This window comes from Chiloscyllium punctatum, chromosome 8 (assembly GCF_047496795.1).
Source record: "Chiloscyllium punctatum isolate Juve2018m chromosome 8, sChiPun1.3, whole genome shotgun sequence".
Taxonomy (NCBI): Eukaryota; Metazoa; Chordata; class Chondrichthyes; order Orectolobiformes; family Hemiscylliidae; genus Chiloscyllium; species Chiloscyllium punctatum.
In genome coordinates, this window is record NC_092746.1 from 54512583 (window position 1) to 54529599 (window position 17017).

The 17017-nt window shown below is 41.4% G+C and overlaps 1 protein-coding gene across 3 annotated transcripts in view; it reads right to left on the reverse strand.

Annotated features, from left to right (window-relative positions):
* The window catches only part of mocos (molybdenum cofactor sulfurase), a 258546-nt gene that overhangs the window by 209293 nt on the left and 32236 nt on the right, over positions 1–17017 (reverse strand). For all 3 annotated transcript variants that reach the window (XM_072575582.1, XM_072575580.1, XM_072575581.1), the window contains exons 2-3: positions 9751–9840; positions 8750–8816 (exon numbers count right to left, since the gene is read on the reverse strand). In XM_072575582.1, coding sequence (XP_072431683.1) covers positions 8750–8816; positions 9751–9840 — 157 coding nt within the window. The remainder of the gene's footprint in view (positions 1–8749; positions 8817–9750; positions 9841–17017) is intronic.

Below are 17017 nucleotides of genomic sequence, written 5' to 3' on the forward strand. Positions count from 1 at the left end.
TGCTCACATTTAACCTTTATCCCTCTGACAGTTGTATTTTAAATGTTGTAATTGTAACAGCCCCCACCACTTCCTCTTGCAGCTCGTTCCACACACGCATCACCTTCTGCATGAAAAAATTGCGCCTTAGGTACCTTTTAAATATTCCTCCTCTCAGCTTAAACCATTTCCCTCTAGTTTTGGACTCCCCCCAAACAAGGGAAAATACCTTAATTATTTACCCTATCCACGCCCCTCATTATTCTATAAACCTCAACAAGGCCACCCCTCAGCCTCCAATGCTCCAGGAAAATAGCCCCAACCTATTCAGCCTCTCCCTATGGCTCAAAACCCTCCAATCTTAGCAGCATCATTGTAAATCTTTTCTGAACCCTTTCAAGTTTCATAACATCCTTCCTACAGCAAGGAGACCAGAATTGAACAGAGTATTCCAAAATGGCCTAACCAATGTACAGCCACAACATGACCTCCCAACACCTATTTTCAATGCACTGATCAAAAAAAGGCAAGCATACCAAACACCTTCTTCGCTATCCTATCTAACTGCGACTCTGCTTTCAAGGAAATATGAACCTGCAGTCCGAGGTCTCTTTGTCCAGCAACACGTTCCAGGACCTTACCATTGAGTCTATAAGGCCTGCCCTGATTTGCCTTTCCAAAATGCAGCAGTTCACGATTATATAAATTAAACTCCATCTGCCACTCAGCCTATTGGCCCATCTGATTAAGATTCAATTGAAATCTGAGGTAACCTTCTTTGCTGTCCACTACACCTCCAATTTTGGTGTCATCTGCAAACTTTCTAACCTTACCTCTAGGTTCACATCCAAATCATTTACGTTAATGATGAATGAATATAAATGACAAAAAGTAGTGGACCCAGCAGCGATTCTGGGAAAATACCACTGGTCACAGGCCTCCAGTCTGAAAAGCAACCCTTCACCACCACCCTCTGTCTTTTACCATCGAATCAGTTCTGTATCCAAATGGCTAGATCTCTCTGTATTCCATGAGATCTAACCTTGCTAACCCAATTGACCACGAGGAACCTTGTTGAATGCTTTTTTGACGTCCATATATATCACAACTACCATTCTGCCCTCACCAATCCTCTGTTACTTCTTCAAAAAAACACAATCAAGTTAGCAAGACACAAACTCTCATGCACAAAGCCATGTTGACTATCCCTAATAAGTCCTTGCCTTTCCAAATACATGTAAATCCTCTCCCTCCAACAACTTGCCTACCACTGAAGTCTGGCTCATCGGTCTATAGTGATAGGGCTTTTCCTTATCACCTTTCTTAAATAGTGGCACTGTGTTAGCTAACCTCTAAGACGTCTTACCTGTTGTTATTGATGATACAAATATCTCATGAAGGGGCCCAGCAATTACTTCCCTAGCTTCCCACAAAGTTCTAGGGTACAGCCGATCAGGTTCTGGGGATTCATCCATCTTTGTGTGTTTTAAGATGCCCAGAACCACCTCCTCCTCTGTGATATGGACATTTTTCAAGATGGCATTATTTATTTCACCACGTCCTATATCTTCCATATCCTTCTCCACAGGATACTGGTATAAAATAATCATTTAGTATCTCCCCCAACTCCTGCAGTTTCATGTATGACTTCACACATTTTCGGATTAAACTCTATCTGCCACTGTTCTGCCATTCTGGTCAGCTCATTCTGGAGTCTAAGGCTTTCCTCCTCACTATTTACCACGGCAAAACCTTTTGTAACACCTCTGAACTTCCTGATCAAACTTCCTACACTCATGTCTATATCACGAATATGCACTGCAAACAACAAGGAGCCCAGCGCTGAGCCCTGCAGTACGCCATTAAGGCAATTTTGGATCAAATTTCCAAATTGGTCTAGATCCTGGGAGCTTTTCCCTTCTTGACAGATTATCACAGATAATATGACAGATTATCAAAAGCCTTACTGAAATTCGTAGTAGAATATTTCAATTGTATTGTACTTGCTGAAAACATTCAATCAGATTTGTTAGACTTGCTACTCCCTTGTCAAGTGCTCCCTTTTCTGGATTAATTACTGTTATTCCAAGTAGAGATTAATTCTGTCCTCATGACATTGTACAAAAGTTTGTGTACTAATTGGTCTTGATCCAAGATAATGATAGAGTAGTGGCGCAGAGTCCAAGCTCCAGGCCAGGAGCTCAAGTGCTTCCATCTGCGTTCTTTGCTTCTTTCTTTTCTCTTTTTCTATTTCTTTGCTTTTGCTGTTTTCTTTTCCTTTTTTTTACCTCTTTAGAGGCCTTTTTGGTATCTTTGGCAGGGCAAAACCTGCCCAGCCACTTGAACATGTACAGCAGCGGTGGCAGGGGTCAGCTCCTCGGGAAAGCGAGCCCAGCACAGAGGACAGCGAGCACTTGGACATCTTGCTATGGCAGCAAGTGTGGACCTAGCAGCAAGAGGTGGTGCTGAAGCATGGCAACTTTGACATTGGTGGGCCCAGCGCAGGACTCGAGGCCATGGCAGTGGCATCGGTTTTCAAGATGGCAATGACACTAGGGCAGTCTCTGTAGTTGATGGACAAGCCAAAATCTGCAGTCGGTATCAGTCAACTGCAGCAATGCAGTAGGCCCGAATTAGTACTTCTGGTGGAATGATGGGAATGGGAGTTGCATAAGCAGTGGCGTGGTAGGCCGGGTATGATACTTTTGATGATGGAATGATAATGGCAGGGGTGACCCCGAAGTGGGATTCTGGAATGGATTGTGATGTGGGGGCGTTGGTGGACATGGAGCCCGTTGTGGAGAGATCCCATGATGGCGAGCAGAGTACAAGGGAGGAAGAACTCTATTTTTAGTTATATTTTAGATATATCTTTATTTTTGTGAACTCAAAATAGTGTCGGAGCATGATGACATTTTACACTTTCCACTGTATTTATTTGTTAAATACAAGTGACAATAAATAAATAATTCGTCATTCACTGATGTTACACTCAATGACCTATAGTTCCCTGATTTATCCCTGCCACTGTTCTTGAATAATTAATGGTTTTTTTTCTTTCGAGGGGATCAGAGTGTAACATTTCCAAATGTGCTGATTATATAAAAACAGGTGGGAGGGCACGCTGTGAAGAGGACATACAGGGATCCATGTAGGTTGAGTGAGTGGGCAAAACCTGGTAGAGAGACAGCTGAAAATCATTTAAAACCTCATCCGTGTGTTCTGGCTCCTAACACATTGCCACTTAGGTCCTGAGTATGCCCTACCCATTCTTTGGTTATCCTCTTTCGCCGAATGTACTTATAAAATGCATTTGGATTTTCCTTTACTTTTCCTGCCAGTATATTCTCATAACTCCTTTTCACCCTCCTAATTTATTTTTCAAATAACCTCCTGTACGCTCTAAACTCCTCTCGGGTTTCTTCTGTTTTGAACCCTCAGTGTCTACCATAGCTTTCCTGTTTCTGCTCTGACATCCACCCTGTCAAGCCCCCCCAGAATTTTTGTTCAGTTTTAATAAGATCACCCCTTATTCTGCTGATCTCTTACAAATAAAGGCTTAACCTCTTTAGCCATTCTTGATAAGTCAAGTCCTTAATCCTACAATTCAGCCTAGTGGTTATCTTTGGAACCGTGTCCAATGCCAGAATATCCATATTTTAAATATGGGGACCAAAACTGCATACAGTACTCCAGTTATGGCGACACCAACACTCTGTATGGTTGTGTTATGGACCAGGCCTTCAAAACATTTCAAGAAAGTTGCCAGGACTCTAACTTTGCTAGTTGCCAGGTGCGAAGGAGCTGGCCCAATCACTTAATTTTAAACAAAACAGAATTTATTTGCAAGATTACCAAATGTAACACAAACAAAAGAGAACAGAATATAAAATAACCTACCCTATTTGAAAACCTAACAGGTTATCACAACTTAATGATGCTGTTCCAAATTCCTGCAACAATGCCCAAAAACAACCCTTGGCAAAAAAGATAAAGTCAAAACCAGGATCTAACAGGAGAGATGTCAGAGAGAGGGAGGATCAGTATGGACCTGCGTCTTTGAGTCCAGCAGCTTCAAAACTGATTGCTTGCTCTGAACAACCAGACTAAAACCAAAACAAACCAAACCAGAGAAAAGCTGAGCTGAGAAAGCTGGCCACTCCCCTTCCGTTGCACAAGTGTTTTATTTAAGCATGAAAGCCTTTTGCCTGAGGCAGTATTTGTTAGCTATAATCAAATTGGCCCTAAAACTCAACAAAGCTAGACACCCCAGCACCTGTGTCTTTACGAGCGCTGAGAACGAAAAACAAGGACAACATAATGTTGTTAAAGGAGCAGTATCATTATAGTTGTAACAAGACTTTGCCAATTTTAAATTCCAACTCCTGATCAATAAATACCAAAATTCAATTTGCCTTCTTACTATTTTTGTGTTTCATGCACAACAATACCTAGGTATCTCTGCACTGTACCTTTTTAGAGTCTCCCTCTATTTAAATAATAGCCTGCCTTTTTATTCTTCCGACTTCACATTTTCCCACATTAAAGTCTATCTATCAGGTTTTGGTGGAGTGGGAGAGGGACTCAATCTATCTAGATCCCCTTAGTTTCCTTATGTCCTCCTCACAACATGCCTTCCCACCTATTTTTATATCGTTTGCAAGTTTGGATACATTACACTCTGATTCCCTCTCCTAATTCATTAATATAGATAGTATATAATTGAGGACCTTAGACTAATTCTTATGGAACTCCACTAGTTACACTTTATAATCTGAAAAAGACCCAACAATTCAGACTCTTTATCTTCGTGTTAACCAATCCTCAATTCATGAGGATTACCTCCAATATCATACAATCTTATTTTGTACATTCATATGGCAGCTTATTGAACACCTCCTGGAAATCCAAATATATGACATCTACCGGTTTCCATTTATCAATTCTGCTTGTTATTTCCTCAAAGAAACCTAGCGAATTTGTAAAACATGATTTTCCTTTCCCAAAATCGTATTGACTCTCTTCAATTGCATTAAGCTTTTGTAAAAGCCCTGTTATTTCTTCACTAATAATGGACTCTAGCATTTTCCCAATGACAGATGTTCGGCTAACTGGTCTATTGTTTCCTGCTTTCTGTTTCCCTCCCTTCGTGTACGAGGGAATAATGAGCGGTTTTCCCAGAACCTATTTCGAATACAAAGAACAAAGAAAATTACTGCACAGGAACTGGCCCTTCAGCCCTCCAAGCCTACACCGATCCACATCCTCTATCGAAGTCTGTCACCTATTTTCCAAGGCTCTGTATCCCTCTGCTCCCTGCCCATTCATGTATCTGTCTAGATACATCTTAAATGACGCTATTGTGCCCGCCTCTACCATCGCTGCTGGCAATGCAATCCAGGTACCCACCACCCTCTAAGTAAAGAACTTTCCACACATATCTCCGTTAAACATTTCTCCTCTCACCTTGAAACTCATGACCCCCTAGTAATTGAGTCCCCCAATCTGGGAAAAAGCTTCTTGCTATCCACCCTGTCTATACCTCTCATGGTTTTGTAGAGCTCAATCAGGTCCCCCCTCAACCTCTGTCTTTCTAATGAAAATAATCCTAATCTACTCAACCTCTCTTCAGCTAGCATCCTTCATACAAGGAGAAAGTAAAGACTGCAGATGCTGGAGATCAGAGCTAAAAATGTGTTGCTGGAAAAGCGCAGCAGGTCAGGCAGCATCCAAGGAGCAGGAGAATCGACGTTTCGAGCATGAGCCCTTCTTCAGGAATGAGGAAATTGTGCCAAGCAGGCTAAAATAAAAGGTAGGGAGGAGGGACTTGGGGGAGGGGCATTGGAAATGCAATAGGTGGAAGGAGGTTAAGGTGAGGGTGATAAGGTGAGGGTGATAGGCCGGAGTGGGGGCAGAGAGGTCAGGAAGAAGATTGCAGGTTAGGAAGGTGGTGCTGATTTTGAGGGTTGGGACTGAGACAAGTTGGGGGGAGGGGAAAATGAGGAAACTGGAGAAATCTGAGTTCATCCCTTGCGGTTGGAGGGTTCCTAGGTGGAAGATGAGGCGCTCTTCCTCCAGCCGTCGTATTGCTATGGTCTGGCGATGGAGGAGGCCAAGGACCTACATGTCCTTGGTGGAGTGAGAGAGGGAGTTGAAGTGTTGAGCCACGGGGTGGTTGGGTTGGTTGGTTGGTCCAGGTGTCCCAGAGGTGTTCTCTGAAACGTTCCGCAAGTAGGCGGCCTGTCTCCCCAATATAGCGGCCACATCGGGTGCAGCGGATGCAGTAAATGATGTGTGTAGAGGTGCAGGTGAATTTGTGGTGGATATGGAAGGATCCCTTGGGGCCTTGGAGGGAAGTAAGAGGGGAGGTGTGGGCGCAAGTTTTGCATTTCTTGCGGTTGCAGGGGAAGGTGCCAGGAGTGGAGGTTGGGTTGGTGGGGGGTGTGGACCTGACGAAGGAGTCACGGAGGGAGTTGTCTTTTTGGAACACTGATAGGGGAGGGGAGGGAAATATATCCCTGGTGGTGGGGTCCATTTGGAGGTGGCGGAAATGACGCCATTTTTAGCTCATCCTCCATACAAGGCAACATCCTGGTTAATCCTCTGCACCCTCTCCAAAACATCGTTCTGGTAATGTGGCAACCAGAATTGTACACAGTATTCCAAATGTGGCCGAACCAAAGTCTTATACAACTGTAACATGACCTTGTACTTAATACCCCGTCCAATGAAAGAAAGCATGCCATATGCCTTCTTGACCACTCTATCGATCTGCATTGCCACCTTCAGGGTACAATGGACCTGAACACACAGATCTCTCTATACATCATTTCTCCCCAAGACCTTTCCATTGACCGTATAGTTCACTCTTGAATTGGATCTTCCAAAATGCATCGCTTTGCGTTTGCCTGGATTGAACTCCATCTGCCATTTCTCCGCGCAACTCTCCGATCTGTCTCTCTTCTGCTGTATTCTCTGACAGTCCCCTTCACTATCTGCTACTCCAACAATCTTAGAATCATCTGCAAACTTGCTAATCAGACTACTTATACCTTCCTCTAGATCATTTATGTATATCACAAACAACAGTGGTCCCAGCACAGATCCCTATGGAACACCACTGGTCACAGTTCTCCATTTTGAGAAACTCCCTTCCACTACTACTTTCTGTATCCTATTGTCCAACCAGTTCTCTGTCCATCTAGCTACTACAAGTACACAATTCTTTATCTGAAATGCTCGGGACCAGCTGGTTTTCGGAATTCTGAATATTTCAAATTTCGGAATAAGTGACAGTTTGACGGTGAAATTTTTAAAAAAATCTTACTGACCGGCAGACTCACTATAAGTACAACAGGCCCTGAGACAGAATTGAGGCCTGCCAGTGCTGGGCCACGCCCACCACATTGCATCTGAGTGACATGCATCGAGTGGGTGTGGAGTTGGGTTAACTGTTTGCATGCCAAACAACCTTGTTAATGAGAAAAAATTCACGATTTCAGATAAAGGGTGCACCCTGGACCCAATGTGACTTCACTTCCTCCATCAGCCTACCTAGTGAGTTCTGGAATATTCTTTTCAATGCTTGCTGAAGGATCAAAGATTCATTATGAATATGCTTTCACTTCTGTGTTGAAAACTGGACATGTTCTGCTATCTATGGGGACAAATTACTTAAGGATAAATGCAACTGAAATGTTCTGTTTTTGTCAAAATGTCTAGATGTTTTGCAAATCTCATTTTAACTTCAAAACAGAACTTACAATCAAAGACCTCAAAAACGTTTTTAAAAATCAAGCAGATGTTAAATTTATTTTTGCCACTCAAAGATCAAAATATTTGCAAACATTTACAGCATTTAATTCTGGTTTGTTAAAAATTTATGCTGCAACTTATGTAAATATTTAACTAAATAAATACACAAATAAACATATTTTAGCAAAATATTTCAAGTAATATTTGCTCTGGTTGCTTTTCAAAATAAAACCAGACATAAGGAGAGAAGAAGACTCATAGGTACAAGAGACAATCAGCAAGATTTAGACAGAACTCCACAGATGGGCTGAAGCATACAACTGGGCCAGTATTTTCAAAAGGCCGGGTGGGGAATATAAAATATATCACCAACTTCAAAACTGGTTCCCCACCACAATCCTCAACCTGAACTATTTTAAACAAGGCTGGAACAGTGTCAAATCAGCTGCTCAACTGAAATGGAGGCCAACTAAATTTCACTATGGCGGACTCAGGACAGGATAGGCCAATGGGTCATTTAAGGGGCAACCCAACTTACCTATAGGGCCACGAGGCCACAGCTATGCTCTGTCCATCCCCTGGAAGGACAGCCTCTTCAGAATCATGGTCTGGAAGCTCCACCTTTTTATAAAAGCAAAACTAACTACCAGTGAAAATAAATTTACTTGGGTTTGTGCCTGGCAGTAACCATTTTAGTATTAACAGTGCCTACCCCATTTCAACAGACTGTTGAGAACAATGTAGCAGGGCATCTCTAGTGCTCTTCAGTCTCAGGGGCACAACCTCAATTGAATGTGAGTACACTCCCTGTCCTTTAATTGTCAAGAATTTGAAAATCCCTATGGGCATGCTTACAGCCCATCCCCATTTCAAGTTCTTGAACCCCGATTGAAAATTCAGTACTTGGGTGTGTTGATGGTAGAGAATGCGAGACAGACATGGAAAAACTAAGAGATGCACAGATTTCTTAATTTATAGGATGAAGTTTGAGGATATATCTCGGTATATCTTATACCTGTAACGAACATGTTCAATAGTGTCATGTGTCAATCGACTGGCAATATTTGCACTGTGGGGGTTACCTGAAACATATCAAAACGCAACGGATTAGTTCTGATCAGTCATTATTCTAAAATCTTCAACAATTCCAATGTACTATAATATAACAACTAAAAAGTAGCATGGTTTCTACAAATGTACATGAACTTCATAAAGTTAGAATGCACAGTATTGGATATCTAGAAAGTAGAGTTGTATTTTTTCAGCACTTGATTTTTATTTTTAGTTAACTTTAATCTGGTAACAATAGCAACTAATAAACCATGTTATTTGTTGTTGTTAATGTCAACACAGAAAACAGATCTGAGAGAGGAAGAAAACTTTAAAATTACTGACTGATGTTCTGTACTTTTGCTTCTTTTAAATATTAGCTTGCTGGTGTTGAGTGAGGGGAATTTAAAGATTGCAAGTTCATTGTGGATTTCCAAATTAAAAAGACTCAACTGATGACAAGTAACATTCTATAGATGCTGGAACTCTGTGCAAAACTCAGCAAGTCTGGCTGTGTCACTGGGGAGAGAAACAGAGTTAACATTTTGAGTCCAGTATGACATTTGTTCATCCCATCTTCCAAAGAGGAGTCATAATGGACTCGAAATGTTAACTCTTCTCTCTCAATGGATATTGCCAAGCTTGCTGAGATTCTCCAGTATGTTCTGTTTTTATTAAAGTAATTAGTTTTTTTTATAATTTTGGTCATAGCTACTGTATTTTCTCTGCAAATGTGGATCATTTTTGTCCAAATCACAATTTGGACAATAATAACACCAATGAAAGAACAAGAAAGATGGAACTATTAAACTGAACATTAAATTAGAAATAGCATTCGAGTTTAAAAGAAATTGAAGTTAAAATTTAAGATAAATGTGTATCACCGAGCAATCATTATTATTTTGCAAAAAAAAGACTAAGTTTGAAATGAGAAAAGATTCCTTAGAAATTATTGCGAAGGCCTACCATAGATATTTTCTGCAAGGTCTTGGTAAAAGTGATGAATCTGACTATGTGTATAGAGTGTTGCACCTGCATGATCCAGGTAAGTAATTCCTAAAACAAAAATCAAAACATGAGTTAATTTTTTCTTCATTATCTTATTATATAAATTATTGATAACAGAAATAAAATTAGAAGTGATTGGAATGCATTGCCAAATGCCCAATAGAGAAAAATAAGTTAATCTGCTGCAGCTCTTTCACTTTTTCCTAACCAGTCATTACTTGACCATGATCTTATAACACACCCACAAACTTTTTGACAACTAAATCAAAACACTGCAGCAATCAATCCTGTTAACCTCAATGTCTCCACGCTATTCAATCTGGGGGTCAATGAATTATGAACTGCAGGATTTTGCTACAGTATGCCTACCCATTATATAGACTGCAGCAGTTCAGGAAACTATCTCACTACCAAGTTCTCAAGAGGAACAAGAGATGAGTAATAAGTGCAAGCCCAAAGTCGCTGTACCCATTCAATAGAAAGTTTGTTATCCAAACAACATTGACAATTCAACAATTGCATTATAGCCAATTCGCACTGACAAAACACGTTATAGCAGAACAACCTGTATGCTTACAAAAACAATTCTAGATCAGTATTAATTTCAAAGAAGAAAAAAAATGTTATGTTTATCTCAATTGAGTAACTATTGAAACAAAAGAAGCATGGTTGTTATAAGGAAAGCGATATAAACAGTTATTATGTTGAAACTAAACAATTTTAAAACTATTACACTAATTTCTGAAACATTTAAAAGAAATGTTACTGTACAACACTGCACTTTAATATTTCATTACATACTGCAGAGTCTACTCATACAAAACCTTAGATAAGAACTAAGTAACTATATCTGACTTCTTAATTATTATAGGGCAGCACTGATTGCCCATCTCCAACAACCAAGCGACATAACAATTAATCATACCGGGTATTTATTAGAGTTCCATTAAACAGGCAATGGGCTGATCCCCTTCCTTAAAGCACATTACAAACCGCTGCAGTAATCAGGTTCTGGTACTGACGCGCAGATTACCACACTGATTGATTACAACTTCACAACTTGTCATAGTGTGAGTGGAGTGGAGTACTTGCTTTTTAAAGTACCATTTTAGTATCAATTACTGGGCTACAATACTCTAACTGAGGCACACTGGATGGGAGACTTTAACATTCACTACCATGAGTGGCTCAGCCATACTATGATGGATCAAAGTAATCCAAATCCTGAAGGGTATCCTTAAAGGGCTTGCATCCCATGGGGAGTGGGTGGTATCCTCAACAAAGTTTGAAGAATGGCACATCATCTTTCAATGTGGCATTTTATAGCCATCTAAACTGAACTCTTAATTTAACAATTTCAGGACATAACCTGGACCCCTTTAATTCAAATAATGATGATCTTGTTTCGTGCACCTCCTGTGCAGCCGTAACCTTGAAGGCCTCTCTCTATCTCGACATCCTGTGATCTGTATGTCTTTGTTCCCTATGACCTGCCAGAACTGCGCGCAAAGCAAAGGTTTTCACTGTAGTTAGGTACATGTGACAACAATAAATCAAATCAAATCAAATCAAAACCTGTGCCTTCACTTTTTCAGGTAGTAGATGTTGGTAATAATTCTTCTGTTCACATTTACATCTCCACCATCCTTTGTTTCTTGCTCCAGTATCAAATGCTTTTGCCTTGCAGCATCATCACTTTGGTGACTTAATCTCTCTTGCCTTTCTCACTATCCCAGATCTTCCTTTTTTGTTCATTACCACCCCACTAACCCCACCCCCCTTTCCCTGCCCCTATATTGATTTGCTTAATATCTAAGGATTTCCTTCAAATGTTAACTCTGTTTCTCTCTCCACAAAGATTGCCTGATCTGCTGAGTCCTGGTTTCTGGATTCCCTGCAGGGTTTAACTTTGTCCTACATTTATGTAGTTTTTGCTCAGTGTCAGTTTCATCAAATGTCATGGAGGGTATCTCTGCACAAGTTCTACAGTGAGCTCCCACCACAACTTATCAAACTTGCTTCAAAATCTACTTATCCAGCCACAATGGTGTCCCTTTTGCACAATTGCGGCCCCATTCTACCATTTGTTGTTCCTGGACCAACTAATCAATCACCACATATCTGCTTAAAGATGTCATACTTGTCAAGGATGCCAATTATTCAAACAGTGCTGTGCACCCAGATCGGCACTGGCATTCCGAAACCACCCTGTTCGTTGAAACCCAGTCTTTCTAAACATGTGTCTCAGCTGGTTAGCACCGTCACAACACCAGGGACCCTTGGACGACTGTCTGTGTGAACTTTGCACATCCTCCCTGTCTGCGTTGGTTTCTTCCAGGAGCTCCAGTTTCCTCCCAGTTGTGTAGGTCAGATGGTTTGGCCATAGTACCCAGGGACGTTCAGGCTAAGAGGATTAGCCATGGGAATTGCATGGATAGTGTAGGGGACCTGTATCTAGCAGGATGTTCTTCAGAGGGTCGGTGCGGACGCGATGGGTTGAATTGCCTGCTTCCACCCTGTAAGGGATTCTATGATTCCTCCAGCAGAGGAGACCACAACACCAAACCTTGGCAACCCAGGTCAGTAGCTGATCCAGAGGGTACAGCCAGCAGTGCTGCAAGAAGGTCAAAGACCTTGTCTATTCCACCAGGATAAGGGCCACTCTTTTTTTCTGCTATCTCACTCACTCCATCCCTGCTACTGAACCCAACCTTCACAACGGCTCATGATCTCTCTCACTACCACTCTCACTATTGCCTGCAACATCGTTCCCCACTCCTCTCATTCCAAGCCCCCCCCCACCCCCCAACTTCCCACACAACCAGCCCTACTACACTCAGAATATGTCACCAACTTTCGAGCACAGACACCAGAAAATAACCCATTGCAGGGCAGAAAGAGTCAGATGGGTGAAGTGCCTAACAATTGGTTTCTCACTCACACAAGAAGAGAATCCTGTTCCTTCCAGGAGGAGACCAGGACTGGTCCTGTGGGAATGCTGAGATATCCATGACCCCTAGCTGACTAAATGCTGCTCTTCATTCCACTGCAAGTCTCACTGTACACTTGTAACCATTGGCCATGAAGCCTTCTCCCTCTGGAATTTTGCCAGTAAGATGCCCACAGCCCTGGTGAAGAAATGACCCGGTCTGTCAGAAGTCACTTACTTAGAGTCATAGAGACGTACAGCATGGAAACAGACCCTTCGGTCCAACCCATCCATGCCGACCGGATATCCCAACCCAATCTAGTCCCACCTACCACTGAAGAAGAGTTCAGACCCCTCAGAAGAAGCATGGACCAGGCTGCTTCTCCTAGCTCTCCCCACTACCACCTCAGTAGCAACATCATGCATAGAAAGCACAAACTGGAGAGCACTTCACTGGGATTGCTTTGCACTGACAGAGGGGAAAAATGTCCCAAGTCGCTGGCACTCGGAGGAAGGCTGGACAGCAATCACCTACTAAGTCCCAAGCAGGAGAGTCTTCAGTCTTCAGCAGTCAGGGACTTTGTCCATGTGTAGACAGAGGCATTGGAATGGCAAACAAGTACATGAGATGCAATGGCCCTTATAGCCCAGAGGTTACAGAAATGCATCTATGGTACAGGGGCACAGCCACATTAAGCATGCAATCAGCTGAAAGCTTCCATGAACCAGGTGATTAAAACTAAAACTCAAAATGTTTAATAAATAATGCAAACCAGGATAGAGACGGTTACAACACAGGATAAACAGCAGTATGGATATGTTAAAGGCAAGACACAATTGACAGATAAATCAAGCTTCAAATGCTTGCAAATTATTTTTATGCAAGTGTTTCTCATATTAAATTTTTTGAGGACTCTTACTTAATGAATTCTGAAAATAAGTTTACTTGAAACACTAAGGAGGTACATTTTCTTTATAAATTTTCTTTATAAGGGCTATAAAAAGGACTTCAGAATCATTTATTTAAACTGTAAGAAGTGAGAATCATTCAGCAAAACCGTGGTAAAAATGGGAAATGATGACTGAAGTTCTTAACAGTGAGATTTACCCAATCAAAAATATCTGATATCATTCAGCAGTGAATGGCATTTGATCACGCTCATTTGCAATGATGTGTGTTCAATCTGTGCTCATTCATTCATTGTTTGACATCAAGTAGTGATCCATTGAAATAAATGAACCTGAAATGAAATGAAACTGTGCTCCAAGCACATCAATCACAGACATTTATTTTCCCTGAAAATGCTCAACTGAGATCAGTGAAAATCAGAGAAAGAAAACAAGCTGAAACAAAAATTTGCTTAGTACAAGCAATCAAGAGAAGTAAAAGCCCAGAATCAGAATTTTTCCAAGTTCCTTCTGTAAGCTGCAATTGTTTAACAGACAAATTACAATAGTGTTCATTATAGTACTGAGTATTAGATATATTGGTTGTTGCAATTACTATATTGAGAACCACTATAATCAATCATAATATCCTATAGCATTTTTATTGTTATATATTGTGATAGTCTAAATCCTTCGTTCCCATCTCATTTTTCCTTACCATCCTTCACCCACCTCTCTGATACCTCTCTCTTCCCCAGCTCATTCTCACCACACTACCCCAATCCAGCCTCCATCCTTCCTCTCACCCCAACCCCACCATGGTCTCTCTCTCTCTCTCTCTCTCCCCCACCCACTGGTACCTGTTCTTATCCTTTGTCCTTCCAAAACTGCAGAATTTCTTTAGTTACCAGGCATTTCAGCCAATCCAACTCTCCCTGCTCTTGTCCACCCAACGCCAAATCCTCCTCTACTACACTCTTGTACACCAAGCCTACCCCTGTCCTCCCACTCAGCTCTTCCCTACCCTCCACTCCACACTCTCTTCTGCTTCCCACCATTTTGACACTCCTCCTTACTCCCATAGTCTCCTCCAGTTCAGCCTAATTTATAAAGTCAGAGATTTGAGTGAGTAGGAAGGGATGAGAAATGGATTTGGAGCAAATGTAACTAAATTTGCATTTTATGTTTGGGTATAATGAAAATAAAAAGACTTGCAGGGAGATGTTGTATATGGACCTGAAAAGGTTAATACTGAAGAATGTCGTAAGCACCACCTACTACAATGATGTCATATTAACTCATGGGCAGTTTAGGTTCTTCAAGGATTGAGACGTGATTTCTGTTTGTTACAGAGACTTTGAGGACAATGTCCATCATATCAACTTAATCTGCAACTCATTATTAACATCCAATAAACTACTGATTTTAAACCACAAGTGATTCTTCTTGTTATCCCAGCAACGGTTTTCCTCTGCCACAGTAGACCAAGCAGACCCAGCAGTTTCTTATATTTGAAGAGGATGGTGGCAACAACTTTCATTACAAGCAGCAGCTGACATGCTCATACAACATTAAATCCTAACATTTTTCTCTCTACATTTATCACAATATTTCACAGTCCTCTTTTTTAATTAATACCCAGATCTTCTGATCTTCTCACAGAAAACATTGAGAGCTTCATTGCTATTGTCACAGCAACATCAGCAGTTCTGGGAAGCTAACTTAAGCTGGACACATGAATGTGGGTGCCTCAGAAATGGTTCTGTGGGAACCTTCATTAATGCCTCGCCCACCTCCCTCCCCAACCCACCTCAGGATCTAATACTACACAGTTTACCCTGTTCTTATCATAGTTTTTACTCTGATTTACGTTGTGCTGTTCCTAGTAGGTGTAAATATTGCTCAGGAGCTCAACTCTAAATAAAAGGAATTTCAAAGCACTCAAGCATTCATGACAACACTGACATTATTCAAGTCTCTTCCCAACACTGCTCACACCCTGCACCCCCGACAATGCTCTGCATTCTCTGCCCAGCTCACTTTCAAGATTCCTTGGGTCCAGAGTCTGACAATGTCAGAACACAGCCGGCTCGAAGATGCGAGCATAGGTCAAGTTGGGTGAAATCAACATTATCAGGTCATAGGGTGGGAGCAGTTCAGCATTGCTAGAGATGTCTGAGAGGGAATGAGAAATACTGAAAGCAGCCAAGCAATGTTGGGAGTTCAGAACCAATGTTAAGTGGCAGCCTATCAAAAATTTGTTTTCAGTTCACTAACGTGCAAGGAATCTCTCAGGGTGTGCTTTTGATTCATGCTGAAAAAGAGGACATGGTTTCACTGCATTTGCATCTCTTCACAGGGAAACTCTTCCCCCCCAAGTCAGCCCTCAACCCAAGCTGGAACCAGGACAGGAAACTCCACCTTTAAAAAGCGTGGGACAGTTTTACATTGGGTTGGTGGCATGCACTCTGCCATTGACAGCATGTCTGGGCTATTGTATTTGCATTGCATTTGTCTTTATAAAAGTGTGGTATGAAGAATTACATTAGAAATATGCCCATGTCTTTCACCTCTATACATGGGTAACTTTTCTGATCTCTCATATGTCTTACTCTGTGTTTAGATGACCTATTGCTTTTTATATAATGGCAAGGAATTGTGGGGGCAAAGTCCAATGAAGAGAAACATAAGAACAGGAATAGTCCATTCAGCCTTTTGAACCTTTCCCACTATTCAGTACGATCACGGCTGATCAAACACTTCAATACCTTTTACTCATCCCGTACTCGTATCCCTGTGCACCACTGGTAATTAGAAATTAATCAACTGGAGCACAGCAGACTGCTGCCAGGCCAGTAAACATTTTAGAATTATGCATCGGGCCTCTTTATCCTTTCCAGCAGTTGTCAATCATCTCCAGAATTCTGTAAATTAATACTGATTTGGGAAAGTTCCCAGCAAATGAATAAACTGCTGATTCGCAGGAAAATAGGCTTAAAAATCAACCTTACATAAATGATTTAGACTGGGGTATAGGAACATATTCTTAGTGCTTTCTGTCAACACAAAATGTGTGAATTGACAAACAATGAGCACGCCTGCCAAAGACTTTGAAAAGACAGGAACCAGTATTTTATGGTCAACTAGCAAAAACCAGATATGAGGCTGTGAGAATGGATACCTGCAAGAATAGGCTGGAGTGGAGCTAATTTACAGAATCAACTGGAAATTATTCAACCTCCATCATCTTCAAGCCGAAACCAAAGTCACCCCAGCCAGTGTTATCGAGCTGCAGTATATGGATGATGCTTGTGTATGTGCAATCTCAGAGGATGTACTCCAAACCATCGTCAGAATCTTTATGGAGGCGTTGAGAGGATGTACCTGGATGAATATCTGGATGAAGAT